Source organism: Oncorhynchus nerka, unplaced genomic scaffold (genome assembly GCF_034236695.1).
Source record: "Oncorhynchus nerka isolate Pitt River unplaced genomic scaffold, Oner_Uvic_2.0 unplaced_scaffold_2794, whole genome shotgun sequence".
NCBI classification, from domain to species: domain Eukaryota; kingdom Metazoa; phylum Chordata; class Actinopteri; order Salmoniformes; family Salmonidae; genus Oncorhynchus; species Oncorhynchus nerka.
The window spans coordinates 10,001-22,477 of NW_027038504.1; the positions used below are offsets into that span (position 1 = coordinate 10,001).

Below are 12,477 nucleotides of genomic sequence, written 5' to 3' on the forward strand. Positions count from 1 at the left end.
CTTAGACCGCTGTGATACAGCCTGGAATCGAACCAGAGTCTGTAGTGACGCCTATAGCACTGAGATGCAGTGCCTTAGACCGCTGTGATACAGCCTGGAATCGAACCAGGGTCTGTAGTGACTCCTCTAGTACTGAGATGCAGTGCCTTAGACCGCTGTGATACAGCCTGGAATCGAACCAGAGTCTGTAGTGACGCCTCTAGCACTGAGATGCAGTGCCTTAGACCGCTGTGATACAGCCTGGAATCGAACCAGGGTGTCTGTAGTGACGCCTCTAGCACTGAGACGCAGTGCCTTAGACCGCTGTGATACAGCCTGGAATCGAACCAGGGTCTGTAGTGACTCCTCTAGCACTGAGATGCAGTGCCTTAGACCGCTGTGATACAGCCTGGAATCGAACCAGAGTCTGTAGTGACGCCTCTAGCACTGAGATGCAGTGCCTTAGACCGCTGTGATACAGCCTGGAATCGAACCAGAGTCTGTAGTGACTCCTCTAGCACTGAGATGCAGTGCCTTAGACCGCTGTGATACAGCCTGGAATCGAACCAGGGTCTGTAGTGACGCCTCTAGCACTGAGATGCAGTGACTTAGACCGCTGTGATACAGCCTGGAATCGAACCAGGGTCTGTAGTGACGCCTCTAGCACTGAGATGCAGTGCCTTAGACCGCTGTGATACAGCCTGGAATCGAACCAGGGTCTGTAGTGACGCCTCTGCCACTGAGATGCAGTGCCTTAGACCGCTGTGATACAGCCTGGAATTGAACCAGGGTCTGTAGTGACGCCTCTAGCACTGAGATGCAGTGCCTTAGACCGCTGTGATACAGCCTGGAATCGAACCAGGGTCTGTAGTCCTCTAACACTGAGACGCAGTGCCTTAGACCGCTGTGATACAGCCTGGAGTCGAACCAGGGTCTGTAGTGACGCCTCTAACACTGAGACGCAATGCCTTAGACCGCTGTGATACAGCCTGGAATCGAACCAGGGTCTGTAGTGACGCCTCTAACACTGAGACGCAGTGCCTTAGACCGCTGCGCCACTCGGGAGCCGTGACTCAAATATCTCTTTTCGTTCTCTGTTGTCTTGATCCATTAGTCTTCCCTCTCCACTTCCTGTTTTATTTCTCATAGGACAGCCATGGCGTCCACCGTCCAATGAAACTCTTTCTCTGAACGTCTGCTGTTGATGTGAATCTTGTCTGACTGACGTCACTGACCTTAATGACCTGCCTGTCAACTGATTGGTTAATGGGTCGTTGTGTTCGACAGATATCGCTGACGGGGGGGCGGAGCATTTTGCCAAGACCGTCTCCAACCTGAAGGAGAGGTACTCATCCATCATCCATCCATTCATCCTTTCAGCCATTAATTCATTCATCCATCCATCATCCATCCTTTCAGCCATTAATTAATCCATCCATCCATCATTCATCCTTTTATTAATTCATCCATCATCCATCCATCATTCATCTTTTCAGCCATTAATTAATTCATCCATCCATCATCCATCCTTTCAGCCATTAATTAATCCATCCATCCATCCATCCTTTCAGCCATTAATTAATTAATCCATCCATCCATCATTCATCCTTTTATTAATTCATCCATCATCCATCCATCATTCATCTTTTCAGCCATTAATTAATTCATCCATCCATCATTCATCCTTTCAGCCATTAATTAATTCATCCATCCCTCCATCATTCATCCTTTCAGCCATTAATTAATTAATTCATCCATCATCCATCCTTTCAGCCATTAATTAATCCATCCATCATCCATCCTTTCAGCCATTAATTAATTCATCCATCCATCCATCATTCATCCTTTCAGCCATTAATTAATTCATCCATCCCTCCATCATTCATCCTTTCAGCCATTAATTAATTCATCCATCATCCATCCATCATCCATCCTTTCAGCCATTAATTAATTCATTCATCCATCCATCATTCATCCTTTCAGCCATTAATTAATTCATCCATCCATCCATCATCCATCCTTTCAGCCATTAATTCATTCATCCATCCATCCATCATTCATCCTTTCAGCCATTAATTAATTCATTCATCCATCCATCATTCATCCTTTCAGCCATTAATTAATTCATCCATCCATCATTCATCCTTTCAGCCATTAATTAATTCATCCATCCATCCATCATTCATCCTTTCAGCCATTAATTAATTCATCCATCCATCATTCATCCTTTCAGCCATTAATTAATTCATCCATCCCTCCATCATTCATCCTTTCAGCCATTAATTAATTCATCCATCCATCATCCATCCTTTCATGATTAATTAATTCATCCATCCATCATTCATCCTTTCAGCCATTAATTAATTCATCCATCCATCATTCATCCTTTCAGCCATTAATTAATTCATCCATCCATCCATCATTCATCCTTTCAGCCATTAATTAATTCATCCATCCCTCCATCATTCATCCTTTCAGCCATTAATTAATTCATCCATCCATCATCCATCCTTTCAGCCATTAATTAATTCATCCATCCATCATTCATCCTTTCAGCCATTAATTAATTCATCCATCCATCATTCATCCTTTCAGCCATTAATTAATTCATCCATCCATCCATCATTCATCCTTTCAGCCATTAATTAATTCATCCATCCATCCGTCTGTATATGACTGACTTATTAAACCACTTTGTCTCCTCAGGAAGTCCCAGACTGGAAACCCCCTGATTTCAACCACTCTGACTAAATGTCGTTGTCTCCTCCAGGAAGTCCCAGATCATGGTGGAATGTCTGACCCCCTGATTTCAACCACTCTGACTAAATGTTGTTGTCTCATCCAGGAAGTCCCAGATCATGGTGGAATGTCTGACCCCCTGATTTCAACCACTTTGTCTTCTGACTAAATGTCGTTGTCTCCTCCAGGAAGTCCCAGATCATGGTGGAATGTCTGACCCCTGATTTCAACCACTTTGTCTTCTGACTAAATGTCGTTGTCTCCTCCAGGAAGTCCCAGATCATGGTGGAATGTCTGACCCCTGATTTCAGAGGAGACCTGGCAGCGGTGGAGAAGATCGTCAATCAGGGCTGGACGTTTCGCCCACAATGTGGAGACCGTCCGCGAGCTGCAGAGGTACGGGCCTGACCCTTACGTGACCCTATTCCCTATACAGGGGGGTCGTTTGACTCGGGCCCTGACCCTTACGTGACCCTATTCCCTATACAGGGGACTACGTTTGACTCGGGCCCTGACCCCTACGTGACCCTGTTCCCTATACAGGGGGGTCGTTTGACTCGGGCCCTGACCCTTACGTGACCCTATTCCCTATACAGGGGACTACGTTTGACTCGGGCCCCTGACCCCTACGTGACCCTATTCCCTATACAGGGGTCGTTTGACTCGGCCCATAGGGAACAGGGGGTGGTGTCGTTTGGGGACGCAAAAGCATGGCTACACTGTTAAGACCCTGGACAATATACCTCTACCTGTCTGTCTGGTCTCAGAATAACTATACCTGTCTGTCTGGTCTCAGAATAACTATACCTGTCTGTCTGTCTACCTGTCTGTCTGGTCTCAGAATAACTCTACCTGTCTGTCTACCATCAGGCTCTCTCTCCCTGACCTGCTCCACTCAGAACCCAATGAAAGGAAACAGCTGTAGCCTGGGTTCCAGTCTGTTTCTCCCTGACCTGCTCCACTGTGAACCCAATGAAAGGAAACAGCTGTAGCCTGGGTTCCAGTCTGTTTCTCCCTGACCTGCTCCACTGTGAACCCAATGAAAGGAAACAGCTTCAGCTGTAGCCTGGGTTCCAGTCTGTTTCTCCCTGACCTGCTCCACTGTGAACCTAATGAAAGGAAACAGCTGTAGCCTGGGTTCCAGTCTGTTTCTCCCTGACCTGCTCCACTGTGAACCCAATGAAAGGAAACAGCTGTAGCCTGGGTTCCAGTCTGTTTCTCCTGACCTGCTCCACTGTGAACCCAATGAAAGGAAACAGCTGTAGCCTGGGTTCCAGTCCGTTTCTCCCATCATTCCAGTGCTCGTCATGACACCGAGTACAAGGAGTGGAATGTTAACACAACAGGTTCTGGATTCCAGGCTACTTCTATTTTTCTTCATGGATTCCCCAGTGAACCATATTTGTCCCCCCCCCCCATGGTGCAGTACACTTCCTGTCCACCAGGAAGGGGGAAGGAGACGATGGACTTGGTGTGAAGGAACTGTCTTTGTTAAGAGGTTAATACCGACTCTGACCAGCAGGTGGCAGCAAAACGCCCCCATTTTTTTAATAGAAACTTGACTGTTGGACCACGTCTATCCTAGACAATAACCTTCATATAATGGACTCTGGTCCATCTTAGTGCACTTCATAGGGAATAGGGTGCACTTCATAGGGAATAGGGTGCATGTCAAATGAAGTGCACTTCATAGGGAATAGGGATGCAGTTCAAATGAAGTGCACTTCATAGGGAATAGGGTGCACTTCATAGGGAATAGGGTGCACTTCATAGGGAATAGGGCTCATGTCAAATGAAGTGCACTTCATAGGGAATAGGGTGCACTTCATAGGGAATAGGGTGCACTTCATAGGGAATAGGGCTCATGTCAAATGAAGTGCACTTCATAGGGAATAGGGTGCACTTCATAGGGAATATGGATGCAGTTCAAATGAAGTGCACTTCATAGGGAATAGGGTACACTTCATAGGGAATAGGGTGCATGTCAAATGAAGTGCACTTCATAGGGAATAGGGATGCAGTTCAAATGAAGTGCACTTCATAGGGAATAGGGTGCACTTCATAGGGAATAGGGTGCACTTCATAGGGAATAGGGCTCATGTCAAATGAAGTGCACTTCATAGGGAATAGGGTGCACTTCATAGGGAATAGGGTGCACTTCATAGGGAATAGGGCTCATGTCAAATGAAGTGCACTTCATAGGGAATAGGGTGCACTTCATAGGGAATATGGATGCAGTTCAAATGAAGTGCACTTCATAGGGAATAGGGTACACTTCATAGGGAATAGGGCACCATTTGGGTTTTGCAGTTCCCCTGAATACAGATCGGCACCAGAGGAACCGCCGAGTCTGAATATATTGTCCGTAACTTTTACTGACGGAAAAGAAATCATTTATATTTTCTTTCTATGACCTTTTGACCCCACAGACACGTCCGTGATCCGCGGGCGAACATCGACCAATCCCTGAATGTCCTGCGTCACGCCAAGGCCGTCAAACCAGACATTCTCACCAAGACCTCCATCATGTTGGGTCTCGGAGAGACGGACCGGCAGATCTATAACACACTGACCGGTACATACACACACACACGCACACACACACACACGTCTGGGAGAGACGAACAGATATGATATATTTGTAACCAGTAACGGTGTTGTTGTTGTTGTTGTTGTTGTTGTTGTTGACAGAGCTGAGAGAGGCAGGAGTGGATTGTCTAACACTGGGACAGTACATGCAGCCCACCAAACGCCACCTCAAGGTACACACACACACACACACACACACACACACACACACACACACACACACACACACACACAGACACACACACACACACACACAGAGACACACACACACAGAGACACAGAGACACACACAGACACACACACACAGACACACACAGACACACACACACAGAGACACAGACACACACACACACCACACACACACAGAGACACAGACACACACACACACCACACACACACACACAGAGACACACACACACACAGAGCCAACCACCCAGGCAGCAGGATTTCAGTTCAGAATAACCATGTGTGTGTGTATGTCTGTGTGTGTGTGTGCGTGCGTGCGTGCGTGTGTCTGTGTCTCTGTGTGTGTGTGTCTGTGTGTGTCTGTGTGTCTCTGTGTGTGTGTGTCTGTGTCTCTGTGTGTGTGTGTGTGTGTGTGTGTGTGTGTGTGTGTGTGTGTGTGTGTGTGTGTGTCGTGTGTGTGTGTGTGCGTGCGTGCGTGTGTGTGTGCAGGTAGAGGAGTATGTGACTCCTGAGAGGTTTGTCCACTGGGAGGAGGTGGGGAAGGAGATGGGATTCGTCTACACAGCCAGCGGACCCTTAGTGCGCTCCTCATACAAAGCAGGTGAGACACACAGAGACACGGAGACACACACAGAGACAGAGACACACACAGAGACACGGAGACCCAGACACAGAGACACGGAGACCCAGACACAGAGACACAGAGACCCAGACAGAGACACGGAGACCCAGACAGACACGGAGACCCAGACAGAGACACGGAGACCCAGACAGAGACACGGAGACCCAGACAGAGACACGGAGACCCAGACAGAGACACGGAGACCCAGACAGAGACACGGAGACCCAGACAGAGACACGGAGACCCGGAGACCGACACAGAGACACGGAGACCCAGACAGAGACACGGAGACCCAGACAGAGACACGGAGACCCAGACAGAGACACGGAGACCCAGACAGAGACACGGAGACCCAGACAGAGACACGGAGACCCAGACAGAGACACGGAGACCCAGACAGACACGGAGACCCAGACAGAGACACGGAGACCCAGACAGACACGGAGACCCAGACAGACACGGAGACCCAGACAGACACGGAGACCCAGACAGACACGGAGACCCAGACAGACACGGAGACCCGGAGACCCAGACAGACACGGAGACCCAGACAGAGACACGGAGACCCAGACAGAGACACGGAGACCCAGACAGAGACACGGAGACCCAGACAGACACGGAGACCCAGACAGACACGGAGACCCAGACAGACACGGAGACCCAGACAGACACGGAGACCCAGACAGAGACACGGAGACCCAGACAGAGACACGGAGACCCAGACACAGAGACACGGAGACCCAGACACAGAGACACGGAGACCCAGACACAGAGACACGGAGACCCAGACACAGAGACACGGAGACCCAGACACAGAGACACGGAGACCCAGACACGGAGACCCAGACACAGAGACCCAGACACAGAGACACGGAGACCCAGACACAGAGACACGGAGACCCAGACACAGAGACACGGAGACCCAGACACAGAGACACGGAGACCCACAGACAGACACGGAGACCCAGACAGACACAGAGACACTGAGACACAGAGACACGAAGACCCAGACAGACACAGAGACACGGAGACCCAGACAGACACGGAGACCCAGACAGACACGGAGACCCAGACAGACACGGAGACCCAGACAGACACTGAGACACGGAGACACTGAGACACGGAGACCCAGACAGACACGGAGACCCAGACAGACACGGAGACCCAGACAGAGACACGGAGACCCAGACAGAGACACGGAGACCCAGACAGAGACACGGAGACCCAGACAGAGACACGGAGACCCAGACAGAGACACGGAGACCCAGACAGAGACACGGAGACCCAGACAGAGACACGGAGACCCAGACAGAGACACGGAGACCCAGACAGAGACACGGAGACCCAGACAGAGACACGGAGACCCAGACAGAGACACGGAGACCCAGACAGAGACACGGAGACCCAGACAGAACACGGAGACCCAGACAGACACGGAGACCCAGACAGACACGGAGACCCAGACAGACACGGAGACCCAGACAGACACGGAGACACGGAGACCCAGACAGACACGGAGACCCAGACAGACACTGAGACCCACAGAGACACAGAGACCCACACAGAGACACAGAGACCCACACAGAGACCCAGACAGACACGGAGACCCAGACAGACACGGAGACCCAGACAGACACGGAGACCCAGACAGACACGGAGACCCAGACACGGAGACCCAGACAGACACGGAGACCCAGACAGACACGGAGACCCAGACAGACACGGAGACCCAGACAGACACGGAGACCCAGACAGACACGGAGACCCAGACAGACACGGAGACCCAGACAGACACTGAGACCCACACAGAGACCCAGACAGACACAGAGACCCACACAGACACTGAGACCCACACGGAGACCCAGACAGACACGGAGACATTCTCCCCTCTCATTCTCCCCTCTCATTCTCCACCCCTCTCATTCTCCACTCCTCTCATTCTCCACCCCTCTCATTCTCCACTCCTCTCATTCTCCACCCCTCTCATTCTCCACCCCTCTCATTCTCCTCCCCTCTCATTCTCCACCCCTCTCATTCTCCACTCCTCTCATTCTCCACCCCTCTCCACTCCTCTCCTCTCATTCTCCACCCCTCTCATTCTCCACTCCTCTCATTCTCCACTCCTCTCATTCTCCTCCCCTCTCATTCTCCACTCCTCTCATTCTCCTCCCCTCTCATTCTCCACCCCTCTCATTCTCCACCCCTCTCATTCTCCACCCCTCTCATTCTCCACTCCTCTCATTCTCCACCCCTCTCCACTCCTCTCCTCTCATTCTCCACCCCTCTCATTCTCCACCCCTCTCATTCTCCACTCCTCTCATTCTCCACTCCTCTCATTCTCCTCCCCTCTCATTCTCCACTCCTCTCATTCTCCTCCCCTCTCATTCTCCACCCCTCTCATTCTCCACCCCTCTCATTCTCCACCCCTCTCATTCTCCACCCCTCTCATTCTCCTCCCCTCTCATTCTCCACTCCTCTCATTCTCCACCCCTCTCATTCTCCACCCCTCTCATTCTCCTCTCCTCTCATTCTCCACCCCTCTCATTCTCCACCCCTCTCATTCTCCACCCCTCTCATTCTCCACCCTCTCATTCTCCTCCCCTCTCATTCTCCACTCCTCTCATTCTCCACCCCTCTCATTCTCCTCTCCTCTCATTCTCCACTCCTCTCATTCTCCACTCCTCTCATTCTCCTCCCCTCTCATTCTCCTCCCCTCTCATTCTCCACCCCTCTCCCTCCTCTCATTCTCCTCCCTCTCCACCCCTCTCATTCTCCTCTCCTCTCATTCTCCACCCCTCTCATTCTCCACCCCTCTCATTCTCCTCTCCTCTCATTCTCCACTCCTCTCATTCTCCTCTCCTCTCATTCTCCACTCCTCTCATTCTCCACCCCTCTCATTCTCCTCTCCTCTCATTCTCCACTCCTCTCATTCTCCACTCCTCTCATTCTCCTCCCCTCTCATTCTCCTCCCCTCTCATTCTCCACTCCTCTCATTCTCCTCCCCTCTCATTCTCCTCCCCTCTCCACTCTCTCATTCTCCTCCCTCTCATTCTCCTCCCCTCTCATTCTCCACCCTCTCATTCTCCACCCTCTCATTCTCCTCCCCTCTCATTCTCCTCCCCTCTCCACTCCTCTCATTCTCCTCCCCTCTCCACTCCTCTCATTCTCCTCCCCTCTCATTCTCCTCCCCTCTCATTCTCCACTCCTCTCATTCTCCTCCCCTCTCATTCTCCACCCCTCTCATTCTCCACCCCTCTCATTCTCCTCCCCTCTCCACTCCTCTCATTCTCCTCCCCTCTCATTCTCCACCCCTCTCATTCTCCACCCCTCTCATTCTCCTCCCCTCTCATTCTCCACTCCTCTCATTCTCCACTCCTCTCATTCTCCACTCCTCTCATTCTCCACTCCTCTCATTCTCCACCCCTCTCATTCTCCACCCTCTCATTCTCCACCCCTCTCATTCTCCACCCCTCTCATTCTCCACTCCTCTCATTCTCCACTCTTCTCATTCTCCACCCCTCTCATTCTCCACCCCTCTCATTCTCCACCCCTCTCATTCTCCTCCCCTCTCATTCTCCTCTCCTCTCATTCTCCACCCCTCTCATTCTCCACCCCTCTCATTCTCCACCCCTCTCATTCTCCACTCCTCTCATTCTCCACCCCTCTCATTCTCCACCCTCTCATTCTCCACCCCTCTCATTCTCCACTCCTCTCATTCTCCACTCCTCTCATTCTCCACCCCTCTCATTCTCCACCCCTCTCATTCTCCACCCCTCTCATTCTCCACTCCTCTCATTCTCCTCCCCTCTCATTCTCCTCCCCTCTCCACTCCTCTCATTCTCCTCCCCTCTCATTCTCCTCCCCTCTCCACTCCTCTCATTCTCCTCCCCTCTCATTCTCCTCTCCTCTCATTCTCCACTCCTCTCATTCTCCACCCCTCTCATTCTCCACTCCTCTCATTCTCCACTCCTCTCATTCTCCACTCCTCTCATTCTCCACTCCTCTCATTCTCCTCTCATTCTCCTCCCCTCTCATTCTCCACTCCTCTCATTCTCCTCTCCTCTCATTCTCCACCCCTCTCATTCTCCACTCCTCTCATTCTCCACTCCTCTCATTCTCCACTCCTCTCATTCTCCTCCCCTCTCATTCTCCTCCCCTCTCCACTCCTCTCATTCTCCACTCCTCTCATTCTCCTCCCCTCTCATTCTCCACTCCTCTCATTCTCCACTCTTCTCATTCTCCTCCCCTCTCCACCCCTCTCATTCTCCACTCCTCTCATTCTCCTCCCCTCTCATTCTCCTCCCCTCTCATTTTCCTCCCCTCTCCACTCCTCTCATTCTCCTCTCCACTCCATTCTCCACTCCTCTCATTCTCCTCCCCTCTCATTCTCCACTCCTCTCATTCTCCACTCTTCTCATTCTCCTCCCCTCTCCACCCCTCTCATTCTCCACTCCTCTCATTCTCCTCTCATTCTCCTCCCCTCTCATTCTCCACTCCTCTCATTCTCCTCTCCTCTCATTCTCCACCCCTCTCATTCTCCACTCCTCTCATTCTCCACTCCTCTCATTCTCCTCCCCTCTCATTCTCCTCCCCTCTCCACTCCTCTCATTCTCCACTCCTCTCATTCTCCACCCCTCTCATTCTCCACCCTCTCATTCTCCACCCCTCTCATTCCTCACCCCTCTCATTCTCCACTCCTCTCATTCTCCCTCTTCTCATTCTCCACCCTCTCATTCTCCACTCCTCTCATTCTCCACCCCTCTCATTCTCCTCCCCTCTCATTCTCCTCTCCTCTCATTCTCCACCCCTCTCATTCTCCACTCCTCTCATTCTCCACCCCTCTCATTCTCCTCCCCTCTCATTCTCCTCTCTCTCATTCTCCACCCCTCTCATTCTCCACCCCTCTCATTCTCCACCCCTCTCATTCTCCCTCCTCTCATTCTCCACTCCTCTCATTCTCACTCCTCTCATTCTCCCTCCTCTCATTCTCCACCCCTCTCATTCTCCACCCCTCTCATTCTCCACTCCTCTCATTCTCCTCCTCTCATTCTCCTCCCCTCTCCACTCCTCTCATTCTCCTCCCCTCTCATTCTCCTCCCCTCTCCACTCCTCTCATTCTCCTCCCCTCTCATTCTCCTCCCCTCTCCACCCCTCTCATTCTCCACCCCTCTCATTCTCCACTCCTCTCATTCTCCACTCCTCTCATTCTCCTCTCCTCTCATTCTCCACCCCTCTCATTCTCCACTCCCTCTCATTCTCCTCTCATTCTCCTCCCCTCTCATTCTCCACTCCTCTCATTCTCCACTCCTCTCATTCTCCACCCCTCTCATTCTCCACTCCTCTCATTCTCCTCCCCTCTCATTCTCCTCCCCTCTCCACTCCTCTCATTCTCCACTCCTCTCATTCTCCTCCCCTCTCATTCTCCACTCCTCTCATTCTCCACTCTTCTCATTCTCCTCCCCTCTCCACCCCTCTCATTCTCCACTCCTCTCATTCTCCTCCCCTCTCATTTTCCTCTCCACTCCTCTCATTCTCCTCTCCACTCCATTCTCCACTCCTCTCATTCTCCTCCCCTCTCATTCTCCACTCCTCTCATTCTCCACTCTTCTCATTCTCCTCCCCTCTCCACCCCTCTCATTCTCCACTCCTCTCATTCTCCTCTCATTCTCCTCCCCTCTCATTCTCCTCCCCTCTCCACTCCTCTCATTCTCCTCCCCTCTCATTCTCCTCCCCTCTCCACTCCTCTCATTCTCCACTCCTCTCATTCTCCACCCCTCTCATTCTCCACCCTCTCATTCTCCACCCCTCTCATTCTCCACCCCTCTCATTCTCCACCCCTCTCATTCTCCACTCCTCTCATTCTCCACCCCCTCTCATTCTCCTCCCCTCTCATTCTCCTCTCCTCTCATTCTCCACCCTCTCATTCTCCACCCCTCTCATTCTCCACCCTCTCATTCTCCACTCCTCTCATTCTCCACTCCTCTCATTCTCCACCCTCTCATTCTCCACCCCTCTCATTCTCCACTCCTCTCATTCTCCACTCCTCTCTCTTCTCCTCCTCTCATTCTCCACCCCTCTCATTCTCCACCCCTCTCATTCTCCACCCCTCTCATTCTCCACCCCTCTCATTCTCCTCCCCTCTCATTCTCCTCCCCTCTCCACTCCTCTCATTCTCCTCCCCTCTCATTCTCCTCCCCTCTCCTCTCCTCTCATTCTCCACTCCTCTCATTCTCCACCCCTCTCCTTCTCCACCCCTCTCATTCTCCACCCCTCTCATTCTCCACTCCTCTCATTCTCCACTCCTCTCATTCTCCTCTCCTCTCATTCTCCACCCCTCTCATTCTCCACCCCTCTCATTCTCC

General features: G+C 51.5%; 1 protein-coding gene across 1 annotated transcript in view; it reads left to right on the forward strand.

Moving 5' to 3' along the window:
- Nucleotides 1–8,836, forward strand: part of LOC135566999 (mucin-3B-like) — a gene marked incomplete at both ends in the record, with an annotated part of 11,250 nt that extends 2,414 nt beyond the window's left edge. Inside the window, 6 exon segments of the mRNA XM_065014522.1 lie at nt 1,267–1,324; nt 2,988–3,074; nt 3,076–3,114; nt 5,148–5,293; nt 5,410–5,480; nt 5,983–8,836. Of these exon segments, the coding sequence (XP_064870594.1) occupies nt 1,267–1,324; nt 2,988–3,074; nt 3,076–3,114; nt 5,148–5,293; nt 5,410–5,480; nt 5,983–8,836 (3,255 nt within the window).
- Between the last annotated feature and the right edge of the window lie 3,641 nt (nt 8,837–12,477).